The sequence below is a fragment of the Pongo abelii genome, chromosome 21 (assembly GCF_028885655.2).
Source record: "Pongo abelii isolate AG06213 chromosome 21, NHGRI_mPonAbe1-v2.0_pri, whole genome shotgun sequence".
Taxonomy (NCBI): Eukaryota; Metazoa; Chordata; class Mammalia; order Primates; family Hominidae; genus Pongo; species Pongo abelii.
The window spans coordinates 48634686-48650911 of NC_072006.2; the positions used below are offsets into that span (position 1 = coordinate 48634686).

The 16226-nt window shown below is 50.8% G+C and overlaps 1 protein-coding gene across 3 annotated transcripts in view; it reads left to right on the plus strand.

Moving 5' to 3' along the window:
* The first annotated feature begins 4462 nt into the window (after nt 1-4462).
* HNF4A (hepatocyte nuclear factor 4 alpha) overlaps nt 4463-16226 on the plus strand; it is a 34662-nt gene continuing 22898 nt past the window's right edge. For 2 of the 3 annotated variants that reach the window (XM_024238841.2, XM_024238843.2), the window contains exons 1-3: nt 4463-4711; nt 10877-11051; nt 12197-12291. In XM_024238841.2, coding sequence (XP_024094609.1) covers nt 4597-4711; nt 10877-11051; nt 12197-12291 — 385 coding nt within the window. In that variant the 5' untranslated portion in view covers nt 4463-4596. Of the gene's footprint in view, nt 4726-5770; nt 5862-10876; nt 11052-12196; nt 12292-16226 lie in introns of all 3 variants that reach the window. The other variant, XM_024238840.2, reaches the window with a different exon arrangement.

Below are 16226 nucleotides of genomic sequence, written 5' to 3' on the forward strand. Positions count from 1 at the left end.
GCTGAGAAAAGTAGAAGTTGAGGTCACAGAGTTTGGTACATTGGCACTGCCTGGATTTTAACCCAGATCTATCTGACTACAAGGTCTGTGGTTTATTCCCCTAAAGAGAGGTCGGGGGAAGGGAGGCTAAGAACTTTATCTACTCCCTCATTTAATCTTCACGACAAATGACAAGTTAGACCCATTTTACAGAAGGAGTAACCAAGGCTTTGAAATAAAAACTTGCCTTGTGCAGACAGCTGGCCCTGGGCTTGGAATATAAATAGTCACTGGTATGCAGGCACCAGAGACCAACACCCACAGCCTAACACCCACTCAGTCCACAGAAAGAAGCTTAATATTTTTTATAAGCATAGAAATAAAACCCAAACCAATACTGTGACATTTGCCCTGTGACTTCCTGTATTTATTATGTGCTCATATGAAAGCACCTAAGCATTGTCAGGATAGTGTTCTTCCTCATTGAAGGGCGTTATGAAGTTGCTTTCTTTTTTCCATTAGTTAAAAAACATTCCCTTGGAGGAAAGGAATGAAACTTTTTATAACTGATACATAATAATTGTACATATGTATGGAGCACATGTATTTTGATACATGCATACAATGCAGAGTATTTAGGATATCCATCACCTCAAACATTTATCATTTCTTTGTGTTGGGTACATTTCAGATCTTCTCTTCTGGCTATTTTGAAATATACAATAAATGATTGTTAACTATAATCGCTCTACTGTGCTATAAGAACTAGATCTTATTCCTTCTATCTCACTTATTTTTGTACCCATGAACCAAAGTCTCTTCATCCCTTGAATAAAACATTCTTTTTTTTTAGACAGAGTCTTGCTCTGTCACCCAGGTGTAGTGGCACAATCTCGGCTCACTGCAGCTTCCACCGCCCAGGTTCAAGCGATTCTCCTGCCTCAGCCTCCCGAGTAGCCTGGACTGCAGGGACATGTCACCATGCCTGGCTAATTTTTGTTTTTTGTATTTTTAGTAGAGACAGGGTTTCTCCATGTTGGCCAGGCTGGTCTTGAACGCCTGACCTTAGGTGATCCGCCTGCCTCGGCCTCCCACGATGCTAGGATTACAGGTGTGAGCCACTGTGCCCGGCCTGAAACTTTCAAGATCTCAAGACACTGTACATTTAAAGCACCCCAATGTCTTCTTTTTCCACCTCCCATTCTTCTCCTTATCTAACATGAAGAACATTGTATTAAATCTGATTTTTAAGATTTTTTGTCTGTTATGTGTTAGGGGTTTGTTTGATACCCCAATGAAAACATTCTGTGTGCTTATTTCAGGGGCATGGGATCATTGCGTTCTTAGCCATTGTCACAAAATACATGGAGTCATATTTAAAATGTAAAGTTGTAACATGCATATGTTTAAAATGGAAATACAAAGCAAAAAGATGGATGTACAATGTCATGTGTATTCAGTTCTCTGTACTTGGTAAATGTAACTGACTTGTCTGTCTATTACTGAACTATAGGTGCAAGGACATGTCTCCGGTTACTTTGCATCTGTAATCCACAAAGATTCTGGGCAGCTGTATTATCATAGCTTTGTTTAAATAAACTATGTAGTAACAATGAACAACAAGAACAAAAGAAATAATAGCTTGCCTGAGGTCACAGAGCCAGCAGATCTTATAGGTGGTGCGTCATTTATATGAGGAATCTGTATCTAGAAGATACTGTTTGGCGTTGGCTAAGGGTGGAATGAATCATGTATGTAATAGATTATGCAATTTACAGTGATGAGTGGATAGATTTACTTATGGGGTAGGTTATAATGTGGTGGGGTGTGAATCTAGAACGTGCCTTCCAGGCAGTCATGCAGATTGTGCATTTGGTAAGTCAGGTATGTCGTGGTTTGTGTATCTAATAGCTCTTCATTTGCAGGCTGTCCACCTAGTAGCTCTTGGATAGAACGGGTTATGGCTGTGGCATGGTGTGGTTGATCTTGGTTGATCGTAGACCTTATTTAATTGAATCTAAGATGTTATCTATAGAAAAATGCATTTTTATTTTTGTTGCCAATGAAATTCTGACATGACATTGATCACATTCCCCTTTAAGCAATGTGGAACTGTGCCTCAGAGTGGAAGAGGCCATGTATTGCTGGGTTGTGTGGGGAGTAGCTGTGCCTGTGGCCTGCCATAGGTGCCAGGCAGGTGGCAGAGGCCTGGGCTCAGCCCTTGGAGGCTCCTCCCGGAGCTGCCCTCCACGTCTCTTCTGTGTTTACCCCTTAGTCAGATCTTCTGTTTCTGTCCACCTCTGCACTGCCCCCAAGGCCGGTGGAGCCAGATCAGATACTCCTGGGGTAAGCATGGGAGGAACCCACCGGTATTTGGTCTCTTTCAGCCCCTTATCAAATCTCAAAGTGTGGGTTGCAGGGGGCTGCCTCTTGCTCCCTCCCTCAGAGTCTTGTCCTGGCCAACAGAAAACTGAGCCAGGATCATCTTTCCACTTTACAGAGGGAGAAATTGAAGCCCTGAGAAGAGATGATGTAAATAAAGTTATCAGAATAGTGACTGAGCTAGTTCCTAAACCCAGGTCTCCTGACACCAAATCTAGCCTCTCTTGTCCTCCACAACAGTTGCTCCCTCTCCCCTTTCCCTGCAGGCAATAGCACTCCCCAGTCATCTCAGCTTCAGAGGTCAGATCAAGTGGGCAGAATAAAGCTAAGCAGGGCAGAGAAAGGGGCTTCTAGCAGTGGGAAGAACATGGAGATGCCTCCTCATACCACTCAAACACACATGCTCTGACTCTCGATTTGCTCACTCATTAATTCACCCACACATTCACTCATTCACTCACTCATTAATTCACCCACTCATTAATTCTCTCACCCATTTGCTCATTCACTCACTCATTAATTCACTCACCCATTCACTCATTAATTCACCCACCCATTTGCTCACTTACTCAGTAATTTACCCTCTCATTCGTTCATTCACTCACTCAATTCATGCATTCACTCAACTCAGTCATTAATTCACCCTGTCTCTAATTCACTCACTCCTAATTCACCCACTCATCAATTCCCCCACACACTCACTCATTAATTGGTGCTCCCACTAATTCACCCACTCTTGCTCACAGGTGTCACCGAGTCCCTCCAACCTGCCCTTCCAGCCAGCAGCGGAGGACAGGCTCCCAGGCCTCCCAAGTCTCAGGCTTTCCTTCCTCTGCCCTCACTCTCTGCCTTCTACATCAAGACTTTACTTCCCCAGATTGATTGGCAGCCCTTGAAAATGTCTGCACGGAAGGCAATGAGGGCTGGAGGGAGTGAGAAGAACAGAGTGCACCATGAGCTTCAGACAGCCAGGACCAGCTGTATAATTTTCAGGGCCCCGTCCAAAACAAAAATGCACAATCCCTTGTTCAAAAGTCATGATGAATTTTAAGACAACCACAGCAGAGCACTGAACCAGGCACCAGAACTTTCTAAGGGTTGGGCTGCCTGTGACTACACTGGCGATACCCCCACAAAGCCCACTCTGAAGGTAGGGACGGGTGGAGAGAAACAGGGGGATGGAAAGGGGGATACAAAGCAGGGAGAGGGAGGAGGAAGAGGATGGACGTCTACCAGGCCCCACTTGGTGCTTGATTTATGCCATCTCATTTCCTTCTCAAACCACCCTTTGAGGTTGATTGTACATTTTACGGAGAAGGAAACTGAGGCTCAGAGAGGAGAATCATTTACCCAAGGTCCCAGTTAGTAGACGGTAGGCGCCTGAATGTAAATCCAGGTCTCTGCCTGCTCTGGGAGGGGGTGGGGGTGACGGAAACAGGAGAATGTGATGGGAAAATCCGAGATGGAGCCGGCCTGGGCCAGAAACACTGGGAGCTGTGGGAGATGGTGAAGGGCAGGGTGGGATCACAGGGAGCAGGAGCGGGGAATTGGAGGTGAATCTGGCCCTCCCAAACTTCCAGTCCATTCTGCTCCCAGGGGAACCAGGAAACTGCGGGGGAACTGGAAGGGAGCTCCCAGAACAAGGATCCAGAAGATTGGCATCTGGGGCCTGGGATTTAGGTTTCTAAATCATGGGCCATGGGGCAGCCTTATCTCTGCAAAAGCATTGAGGGTAGAAGTCAATGATTTGGGAAGTTATTGAATTAGGGGATCTTGGAGGTAGGCTGTCAGTGCCTGATAGTATCAGTTAGAATGCCTGACTTGGGGTGACAATGGCTTGGAGGGGTGGGTGAGTCAAGGGTCAGATGAGTGCCCGTGAGTCATGATGCCTGCCTTGTACAATTGATAACTGAACATCCGTGAGTTAGGGCCCCAGCAGTTGTAATTAGCACCCCGGGTGTCAGCCAGAAACCAACAAACAGCCAAATCCCTGCAGCCCCGCCCAGCCTATCCACTGGCGGGGGACCGATTAACCATTAACCCCCACCCCTCCCCGGCAGAGCCTCCACCCCTTCGCAGAGGCTAGGCCAAGACTCCCAGCAGATCTTCCCAGAGGACGGTTTGAAAGGAAGGCAGAGAGGGCACTGGGAGGAGGCAGTGGGAGGGCGGAGGGCGGGGGCCTTCGGGGTGGGCGCCCAGGGCAGGGCAGGTGGCCGCGGCGTGGAGGCAGGGAGAATGCGACTCTCCAAAACCCTCGTCGACATGGACATGGCCGACTACAGTGCTGCACTGGACCCAGCCTACACCACCCTGGAATTTGAGAATGTGCAGGTGTTGACGATGGGCAATGGTAGGTGGGGGCAGGTGTGCCCAGGTGTGCCAGTGGGGGCAGGTGTGCCTGGGTCCAGGGGCAGATCTTTGACACTCAACTTTGGGGTGAGAGGAGAATGATAGAAAATGGTAGGTTGGTCCTACAGGCCAGCACAGGTGTTGCCAAGTGAAGCCCATGTGCCCAGGTACAGTGATCACAGGCATTCCGGGTGAAGGGAGGCCTGCAAGAGCCAATTTCCAGCAAAAGTCGATCCCGGCTATTCCTCCCAGGCCCTTCCAGTCCTCACTGCCTCACAGTGGCTGTGCTTGGCGCTTGGCATAGTGATGTGATGGTGAGCTCTCCCTTGGTGCCCAGCTCCAGAGATTCAGCACAGCATGGCCCCTTCGTGAACCCCTTGGGCCTAGGTTCAGAGAGACAGCAAGGGATGTTGTATCCCTGGAGATGGTGGTTGGAGACATAACTGCATTTCTCGGTGTCTTTGGGACTTTCCTAGGGAAATTGGCACTTAGGGAAAATGGAGCTCTCAGGGAAGTTTTGCTAACTACGAAGCCAACTCAGCACTGTGTGTGTTGTGTGTGCGTTCGTGTGTGATCGTGAGTTTCCATGTAGGTTGTATGGGTGGGGTGATGCCTTCAGGAACCCATTTGCCTATGTGTGTTCATTTGTCTCTGTGTGTGAGTTCTGGGTCTATTTTCCTTTGTATTCATTGAGTGGGTCTGTGTTTGTGTCTTAGGAGGTGCCCGTGTTGATCTTGCTTATGTATGTAAGTGACTATGTGTGTATGTGTGTCTGTGGATGTTTGTACATGTGTGCTGTGTGTGCAGGTCATAGAGCACATGTGTTTGTGCATGCGGACCTGTTGGAGTGCCCTGTTCTTCCTGCATCTTTATCCTGGATGGGTGTTTTGTCATGTGCCCATATTTGTACCTGCTGTGTAGATACGCAGTCCCCTGTGCTGCGGGCAGGGGTCAGCGGTCTCTGGTGTGCACGTTTGCACAGACCCAAGTACAGGACTCTGTTGTTGCCACTCTCCAAGTGAGATTCACATCAGCAACATGTCCGTTTGTCTCTGAGCAGATTTTGTTGCCGGTGCGTCTCTCCAGATTTAGGCATCCCCTCCGACATCACTGGAGCGTATCTGGAAGGGTGGACAGTTCTCCACAGGGAGGTAGGGGAAAAGAGGAGGCCCGGAAACCCCTCCTGGAAGGAAGAGCCCCATCGGTCCCAGGCCAGCCTCAGAGGAGAGGGGGCAGGCAGCTGGCTGAGGTCAGCCTGCCACCCTGCTTCCTTCTGTGTCTTGGAGCCACTCAGCCAGTACCAGGCTGCAGCTCCAGCTGAGGTCTGGAATCTTGTGGTCAGCTCAGCTAGAGCAAGGAGGCAGCTGCTGGGCACTGCCTGTTGTCAGCTCAGCAGGTGCTCGCCTGCCCCTGCCGTCCAGTCACTGTGTGACCTTGGGCATGTCACCTCCCCTCTCCTGGCTTCTATATCTTCTACAAAACAGACTTCATTCCCCCAGGCCTGCCGGCTGGCCGGCTTTTAGGCCTGTCTGAGGACCATGCGAGGAGCGCAAGGCAAAAACACACCAGAGATAGCAAACAAGTTGCTGCTGCACTAGGTGGAGTGTTGTGTGGCCCCACGACGACCACTGCCCTGCCCTGGGCTGCTCCCCACCCCCATCACTTTTTCCAGGCCCAAGAACTGTGTGCTCCTGAGGCAGAGGCCAAGCCCCTGAACAGGGAGTCCCAAAGACAAGACCAGCTCCAGCTCTGGAACCAGAAAGATCTGGGCTCAAATCCAGCATAGATCCTTCCAACCTGTGTGAACATGGCAAGGCAATTTCCTCTCTGAGCCTCAGTTTCCTTATCTATAAAATGGGAATAAATAATAGTGTCTGCCTTCCAGGGCTGGCCAGAGGATAAACAAGATAAGGTGCCCGGGTGCTTAGCCCTGGTAAAGGGCCTGGCCCCAACATGGGTCGTCTCAAGGGCTCTGAGCATCTGTAAGCAGGGTCCCCACTTTCCTCACTGGAGTTTGAAGTGGTCTGAATTGAGGTTATGTGAAGTTGTGCTCTGAAATGTTTTGAGTATATCCTGGGCTGGTGGATCAAAGGCTCCAAGGATATTTCTCCCCCGTCCACTCCCCACCCCAATGGAGCAGCAGCCCTGGGGGCTCCTTGTTCATTAGAGGCCCCAGCAGACACCTCAACACGTGCGGCACTGGCCGGAGTAGCCCAGCAAGCCTGGACCATAAACCCATGGCTCTGCTTCACAGCAAGCAGTGCGATGACACCAGGAAGCCACTTGTCCTCTCTAAGCCTCAGTGTCCTCACCTGTGGAATGGAGGTGCTCGGCTGACCTCAGAGGGGAGATGATAGAGCTGACAGCCACCAGCCCATCCTTCCCCAGAGGTGGGAGCTACTTCCCCAGCCTCCTGCTGAATGGCCAGGAGCTGTGGGGTCAGCTCTCCCCAGGGGTCGGGGGAGGAGAGGCCGAAAGAGAAAGGGCACCCACGTGGCTTAACAATTATTCCCATCTCCAGGAATAATTCACCAAGTGGAGGGGGCCGCACTCCTGGGGACACCTGGGAGTCTGCGATGGCAGAAATGAGATGCGGCAGTGTCTGCTTGTGCAAGGAGCCTGGAAGTCCTCTGCTCCGAAAGTTTTCCTATGCGGAAAAGTTTTTATTTCATGAACACTGATATAGTGCTTATTATGTGCCAAGCACTTCACATACCACATATGAGAATTCACCAAATCCCCATAACAAACCTAGGGGAATATCATGTTCCCCATTTTACAAGTGAGGAAACAAAAGCATAGAGAAGTAAACAAACACAGCCAATGTCACACGGCTAAAAAGTGGGCAAGCTGGGATTGAACCCTGGGCAGAAGGACTTCAGAGGCTGTGCTGTTACCTACAGTGCATGGCCCTCTCCGGGTCTTAACTGGATGCTCCTGAGGAATCCAAGGTCGGATTCAGGATTTCTATGAGTACACGTGTGTGTGTGTGTGTGTGTGTGTGTATTTGTGCTTGTGAGCATGTGTGTATGGACTGTGTGTATGTGTATGTATATGAGTGGACTGTATGTGTGCACACATTTGTATATGTGTGTACTGATGTGTTTGTGTGCATGTGTGTGGACTGTGTGCAAGTGTGTGCAATGTGTGTGGACTGTGTGTGCATGTGTGTGCGTATGTATGTGCATGTGTGGACTGTGTGTATGTGTGTGCACACGTGTGTGCATGTGTGTGGAGTGTGTGTGCGCTTATGTGTGAACTGTGTGTATGTTCGTGTGTGTACTGTGTGTGTATGTGTGTGTTTGTTGATGCGTGTGTATGTGTGCATGTGTGTGAATTATGTGTATGTGTGGACTGTGTGTGTGTATGTAAGTGTGTGTGTGTGTGTGTGACTGTGGTGTGTCTGTGCCTGTGTGGACTGCTGTGTGTGCGTGGACGGTGTGGTGTGTGTGTGTGCACGTGTGTGTGTGGACTGTGTGGTGTGTGTGTGCGTGTGTGTGACTGTGTGGAGTGTGTCTGTGTGCACGTGTGTGGGCTGTGTGGTGCATGCGTGCTTATGTTTGATGTGTGTGCATGTGTGAACTGTGTGGTGTGTGTGTGCGTGTGTGTGGACTGTAGTGTGTGTGTGCATGTGTGTGTGTCTGTATGATGTATGTGTGTGCATGTGAGGACTGTGTGGTGTGTGTGCGTGCTTGTGTGTGGACTGTGTGGTGTGTGGACTGTGGTGTGTGTGCGTGACTGTGTGGTGTGTGTGTGCATGTGTGTGGACTGTGTGGTGTGTGTGGACTGTTGTGTGTGTGGTGCGTGTGTGTGCTTGTGTGTGGTGTGTGTGCGTGTGTGTGGACTGTGTGGTGCTTGTGTGTGGACTGTGTGGTGTGTGTGCACATGTGTGTGTGTCTGTGTGGTGTGTGTGTGCTTGTGTGTGGACTGTGTGGTGCGTGTGGACTGTGTGGTGTGGGTGGTGCGTGTGTGCTTGTGTGTGGTGTGTGCGCTTGTGTGTGGTGTGTGCGTGTGTGTGGACTGTGGTGTGTGGTGTGTGTGTGCTTGTGTGTGGTGTGTGCGTGTGTGTGGACTGTGTGCAAGTGTGTGCAATGTGTGTGCGTGCATGTGTGTGCGTATGTATGTGCATGTGTGGACTGTGTGTATGCGTGTGCACACGTGTGTGCATGTGTGTGGAGTGTGTGTGCTTGTGTGTGGAGTGTGTGTGCTTATGTGTGAAGTGTGTGTATGTGTGTGCACACGTGTGTGCATGTGTGTGGAGCGTGTGTGCTTATGTGTGTACTGTGTGTATGTATGTGTGTGTTTGTTGATGTGTGTGTATGTGTGCATGTGTGTGAACTGCGTGTATGTGTGGACTGTGTGTGTGTGTGTTCATGTGTGGACTGTGTGTGTGTATGTAAGAGTGTGTGTGTGTGTGTGAGACTGTGGTGTGTCTGTGTGTGCCTGTGTGGACTGCTGTGTGTGCGTGGATGGTGTGTGTGTGTGTGCACGTGTGTGTGTGGACTGTGTGGTGCATGTGTATGTGTGTGGACTGTGTGGGGGGTGTGTGTGTGTGTGACTGTGTGGAGTGTGTCTTTGTGCACGTGTGTGGGCTGTGTGGTGCGTGTGTGCTTATGTTTGATGTGTGTGCATGTGTGAACTGTGTGGTGTGTGTGCGCGTGTGTGTGGACTGTAGTGTGTGTGTGCACGTGTGTGTGTCTGTGCGATGTATGTGTGTGCGTGTGAGGACTGTGTGGTGTGTGTGTGTGCTTGTGTGTGGACTGTGTGGTGTGTGGACTATGGTGTGTGTGCGTGACTGTGTGGTGTGTGTGTGCATGTGTGTGGACTGTGTGGTGTGTGTGGACTGTTGTGTGTGTGGTGCGTGTGTGTGCTTGTGTGGTGTGTGTGCGTGTGTGTGGACTGTGTGGTGCTTGTGTGTGGACTGTGTGGACTGTGTGGTGTGTGCACACGTGTGTGTGTGTGTCTGTATGGTGTGTGTGTGTGCTTGTGTGTGGACTGTGTGGTGCGTGTGGACTGTGTGGTGTGTGTGATGCGTGTGTGCTTGTGTGTGGTGTGTGCGTGTGTGTGGACTGTGTGGTGCGTGTGTGTGTCTTGTGTGTGGACTGTGTGGTGTGTGTGGATTGTGGTGTGTGTGTGCGTGTGTGGACTGTGTGATGCATGTGTGTGTGCGTGTGTGGACTGTGTGGAGCATGTCTGTGTGCGTGTGTGTGGACTGTGTGGTGCGTGTGTGTGTGCTTGTGTGTGGCGTGTGTGTGTGTGTGTGTGGACTGTGTGGCACACACGCTTGCGTTTTCCAGGGGCTGACCCATTGCATTTGTCATCTTCAAAGGGGTCTATCTTTGCTGAAAGATTTGCTGACAAAAAAAGGGGGTTCAGCTGCTGCTATTTTTTTTAATTTGGAAACAATCAGACCAGTCAAACTGCTCCTTTTTATGGTTAGAGAAACTGAGGCCCAGAAGAAATTGAAGCAAGGAAAAGGAAGTTGCCCAAGTTTACAGGCGAGTTAGTGGCAGCATCAGCACTAATGCCCAGGACTCCTGGCACCCAGCCCGAGATCCTCCTTCCACCTACCTCTACGGCCCGCCTCACATTTGTGTAGATGCAGTAGCTTTTGCCTGTGGGATGGGAGGGACGGGCGATGTGTCCAGACCCTCCTAGGAGGCCACATGAATGTGACTGTTCTTGGCCCAAGTCTTTCTCGTTCCTCAGAGAATTTGCGGGGCCCCTGGGCATGCAAGCTGAGATCCACCCAGCCCTGGTCCCTTGGTAAGAACTGAGGGACAGGACCTGGTTCTGGGGAGAATGCAGGGGAATGTTTCTCCGTTCCACAGCCCCCTCCCCAGTTAGGAGGCAGGCTCCCACCCCAGAAGGTGGCCAGGTTTTCATGCCTTCCTAGAGAAAGCTGGGGCTCGTGGCCTCCACCACAGGGAGACGCAGACCCTCAGAAACAACTCTGTGAAGTCACAACCAGCCCCAGTTTACAGATGTGAAACTGAAGCTCCAAAAAGTCAGGAGTTCACTGAGTGGTGAGGTCACTGAGTGATGGAGTGGGAACAGCCCCCAGATCTGGCTGAGGCCGAAGCCCTGGAGAGATCCCCGCAAGGCTCCCTTAGATGTCTGACTTTCTGTTCTTCCTGAAGCCTCACTCCCTTCTCTCCTGGCGCAGACACGTCCCCGTCAGAAGGCACCAACCTCAACGCGCCCAACAGCCTGGGTGTCAGCGCCCTGTGTGCCATCTGCGGGGACCGGGCCACAGGCAAACACTACGGCGCCTCGAGCTGTGACGGCTGCAAGGGCTTCTTCCGGAGGAGCGTGCGGAAGAACCACATGTACTCCTGCAGGTAAGGAGCCTCAATTTCTTCAGCTGGGAAATGGGCACACTTGGGCACATGGCCCCAAGGTCTGTCTTCTCCCTGAGTGGGTGGGTCCCAGAGACAGCTGCCCTTCAGGGCCTTCAAGGCTCTTCCAGTTTTGTAAAAGACTTTGTGAATCCAAGAAGAGCATCTATTCTAGGAACCACATTTACTGATCATCAAGCTACTGGCTGCCGTTTTTTGAGCGCTTATCATATTCTAGGCACCATACTAAGTCTTTGTGTGTATTTAACCATCCCCCTGAGCCCATTGCTCTTTTTCCCATTCCATGAGCCCTCTCCTGAAGCCTCAGTAGATGAGCCCGTCTTCCAGTCTGGTGCTTTTTTTGGGACAAATAGGAGATTGACCCCAGGCCATTCCACCTACCCCAAGGGCTTCCACCAACCCCAAAGTCTTCCCAAGGCCTTGGAGAGCCCTCTTTCGAAAGCATCTCCTTTTCTGGGTAACGACAATAATAAAATCATAGCAGCTGTCAATTGTGAGCACTTGTCATGTACAAAGACTGTACCCCATCAGTTCATGACTTCATTTCACCTGTCAACACCCCTGTGAGATGGTTACTGTTGTTATTCCCATTTTATAGAGGAGGAAGCTGTGGCTTGGAGGGCTAGGCATTTGCCCAAGGTCAACCAGCTTGAATCACTGGCAGAGCCAGGGTTAACACTCAGGGCCCCACCCATCACCACGGTGTGGCACTGCCTCTACTTCCTATCCCCCTCCAGAGAGAGGCTTATGTGAACCAAGTATTAACTCTGAGCCATAACCAGGAGCCTGCTGTGGGTTCTGAGCTTTTATAGAATGTGGAAATAGCAGGGCTCTGGTACTCGAGAGGTCGAGGTTCCCAACTCAGCTCTAACACCAACCAGCAGAGCGACCCAGGACCACATGTTGCCTCTCTGAGCCTCAGCTTCCCCATGTTTAGCAGGACAGGACTGGGCTCTTAGAGAGTTCATAGCACCTCTCCAGCTCCTGGTGGGTTCAAGAGAGAACTCCTGGGATGAAGAGATGAGAGCACTGAGGTTGGGGGGTCAACTGGATAGCCAGGGCCCTAGTTCTGTCCTAAGAGGAGGAAGTTGTGTCTTCTCCATCCAACCATCCAAAGCCCTCCCCAGATTTAGCCGGCAGTGCGTGGTGGACAAAGACAAGAGGAACCAGTGCCGCTACTGCAGGCTCAAGAAATGCTTCCGGGCTGGCATGAAGAAGGAAGGTGAGCCTCGGCCCTCCCCACCCCACCACCACTGCCCCACCTGCACCCACAGCTCCCCGACAGTCATTTACAACTGTAGCCACACTTTATGACTCAGTGGCAGGCCCCAGAGTGACTGGCTAATGGCTGAGAAGAGGGAGGGCCTGGAAATCTGACCATAGGGAGCGGCTGGGCTTGGTCTTGAGAAAGATTCAGAGAGATAAGCTCCCACTCTTGGCTCCTCAGGCTCCCAGCAACCACCACCCCTGCCTGCCTGTCTGCGCCACCACAAAGCAGCCACGTTGTGTGTGTATGTGTGTGTGTGCTTAATATAATATTTCGAACATTAGGACAAGCATAGAGAATGATATTACAAACATCTGAGTACTCACTACCCCAGCTTTACAAAGGGGACAGCCAGGGGAGCCCGATGCCTGAGCTTCCGGTCCCAGGGACAAACGCCCCAGTTCCCTTAGTATTCATTCGTGGGTATCAGGTGATCTCCAAAGTCTTCACATTCTAGCAAGTGGGAACAAGACCCCAGGCCCATCCTGGACAAAGGAGGAGAAGACCAGAGCACAACATTTATTAAGGTCTTGCCAGGCTTCCTGCTACCAGCAGGTATCAGTCACTGGGCTGTGCTTTTTCCACACTTCAATGGGTTGGGTTCATTTCATTTTCATGACAACCCTATATGGGAAAATGTCGTGAAAATGAAATGAGCCCAGCCCATTGAACCTATTACAATTCCTCCCTTTTTATGGATGAAGGAGCTGAGGCCCACAATGGTTAAGCAACTTGCCTAGGGCCCCACAACTGATCCTTGGAAGATCTGAAGTCCCAGAGCTTCTGCTATTTGGACCACACTTCAGCACTGTCTATTATTTTATGCTCTCCAGATACCAGGGACATTTAAAATTGTTTTCAGCCCAAGCAAGGGAAGCAAAAATCTTTTAACTGCTTTAAAGTAACTTGAGGCCAGGCACAGTGAATCATGCCTGTAATCCCAGCACTTTGGGAGGCCGAGGCGGGCAAATCATTTGAGGTCAAGAGTTCGAGACCATCCTGACCAACATGGTAAAACCCCGTCTCTACTAAAAATACAAAAAAATTAGCTGGGTGTGGTGGTGCATGCCTGTAGTCCCAGCTACTCGGGAGGCTAAGGCAGGAGAATTGCTTGAACCCAGGAGGAGGCGGTTGCAGTGAGCCGAGATCATGCCACTGCGCTCCAGACTGGGCAAGACAGCGAGACTCTCTCTCAAAAAATAAAAAAGTAACTTGAGTTCATTTTCGAATCTCTTCATTTCCTGCTCCTCTAAACTCAACATTTCCCAGCTCTGCGACTAGTCCCAGACCTTCCCTTCTAGCCCACAGTTGTGCCGTACCAGCCAAACCTTGGTCTAGTCCTGCTAGTTCGGTACAAACACCCCTCACCTCCATCACCCCAGCACACCCCAGAAGCAGGAACGTAGGACCCAGCTTGCTCCAGGACCCAGCTTGCTCCAGGGCCCACTGAGAAGGAGGGGAGGGGAGGCTTTGGTAGACGCTCTTTCCCCTGTATCTGCTCCTGGCCCCCTGTTTTCTCTGCCCCCTCCCTTGAAAATATCTTCTATGTCTCATCCTTACGGGACCTTAGTCTGAGCTCATGAGCTGTCTTGGAAAATCTGGGCTTGCTGATCCCGATGCAGGAGTGGGTGGTCCCCAAGGCCTGCTCTGAACGCTGCAGTTCTAACATCTAGACATCAGTGGTTCTCCAAGGGCAAGAGGGGCTTTTTAAGCTGCAAATACTCCCTCCTCTCCCAAACCCAGTTTTCAATGGGGTTGAGCCTGTCTCATCCACTTCAACTTCCATTTTGTGGACTGAGAAAGATTATGAATGGGAACCTGATGCATGTGTGAACAGTTGGAGGCAAGAAAAAGATTGAGAACTATAGTCTAAGGTTCCAACATTTCTGTGATTGTATTAGTCAGTGATTCCATTATCCCAAAAGCCTAAGATTTTAGGCACTACAATTGCTCATAGGTGTCATCCAGAGGGCAGTGTGTTTGAGAGAACGGCTCTCTCACAGTGAAAGTTCAGGTCTGTGACAGGCAGATGGGAGAGGGGTTGGCAGCCCTCCTGAGTGGATGGCTACCCCCTTCACTGCGTGTGGCCTGGTCCTTCGTGTGGTCAGTTGTTATAAATGTCTTTTATTAGACATCCAGAATCATTTTCACTTGTGTAATTGAGGGACATTTCTGTCCCTTCTGGGCTCTAGTTTTCCCATCTATAAAATGAGGACATTGGATAATGAACCATTCAGCCCTATGAGTCTCGCTCCTCACTCCCTGACCTAACTGCACAAGTCACACTGCCACTAGGATGGGTGTGTTTGTTCCCTGGTCCGCTCTTTTTTTTTTTTTTTTAGATGGAATTTCGCTCTTGTTGCCCAGGCTGGAGTGCAATGGCACAATCTCGGCTCACTGCAACCTCCACCTCCTGGGTTCAAGTGATTCTTCTGCCTCAGCCTCCCAAGTAGCTGGGATTACAGGCGTGTGCCACCACACCTGGCTAATTTTGTATTTTTAGTAGAGACGGGGTTTCACCATATTGGCCAGGCTGGTCTCGAAGCCCTGACCTCAGGTGATCCGCCTCGGCCTCCCAAAGTGCTGGGATTACAGGCATGAGCCACCGCGCCCAGCCCCTGGCCCTCTCTTGAGCTGCTGCAAAGCCAGCAAACCCCTTACTAGGTTCCTGGAAGGGGGATGAGAGCCCCAGACCATTCAGCCTTAGCTCAGCCTTGAAAATAGCTGCTTGCTTCCTGGCCCAGGGAAACGGACATGCTGCCTGGAGGATAGGAGAGCTGGCTGATGGCAAGTGAGCGTGGGTTAGTCGATGCTAGTGTTTGTTTACATGCCTGGGTTACCTGGAAGATCATGACACATGCAGTCACTTGGTTGTTTTGAGAACGGGCCAGAGTGACAAAGTGTTCAGTTGCCACTGTGGTCAAGCCATAGGAAATGAGGGTATTCCTAGCTGTGCCTGTCTTCTAGGCCCCACCACCCCTCCTCAGCCTGCTGGGAAGCTCCCAAAGCCAAAAGAAAGTCTCGATGGAAGTCTCAGTGGCCAGGAGAGTTGGGACAAGTTTTTATTTCTTTTTCTTGATGATCTTAGGAGAAATTGAGGACTGAAACCCTAGAATAGTCCCTGAGAACCAGAAAGTGTGAGCTGGAAAGGTAGGATTTCAAGACCAGCTGAGTCTATAAGAGGTCATCAAATCTACCTGCTCCCCACTTTACAGAAGAGGACACTGAGGCTAGAGAGGTGATGTGATGGGTCAGGGGTGGAGTCGGGTCTAGAACTCAGGCTCCCCAGAGCTGAGCAGACACCAAGATCCCTGGAGTGAAACTTGCAGTGATCAGTTTGGGAGGCACATTTCTTGATCTACATGGCTGAAACTTTCTCTCGACCACAGAGAGGGGCTTCAGGTCTCGTGGGCCTATAAGTCTCTGCCACAGGATAGTCCACAGTGGCTGGAAGCGGCTCCCTGGAAGGACAAGGAATCCAGGGAGAACCCTGGGGGTCAATGGGCCAACAGCAGGCCACGAATTCTTTCCTGTAACCCAAAGCCAGGGAGACAGACACCTGCCTGGGCCTAAGCTGTCAGGCCCAGGACAAATATCCGGCTCCTGGCATCAAAAACCCAGGCCAGAAAGCGGACCCAGAGTTGCAGGAGGTGAGCGTAGGTGATGGGCCAGGGGCCATCTGATGGGACCTTCCTCGGAAGCCCCTGCCCTGCTCCCCACAGCCCCCTACCCAGGAGTTCTCTGGGAAGACAGGCTCATCACCTCTCCGCCTCTGCCCAGGTCGGTTAATATTCAATAGAAGTTACATTAGGTCCCCGACCCTGCTAATACTGAGCAAACATTTGGAAAACATCATTCCGTGACTGAGCTCGCGCCGGGCACTGATAACG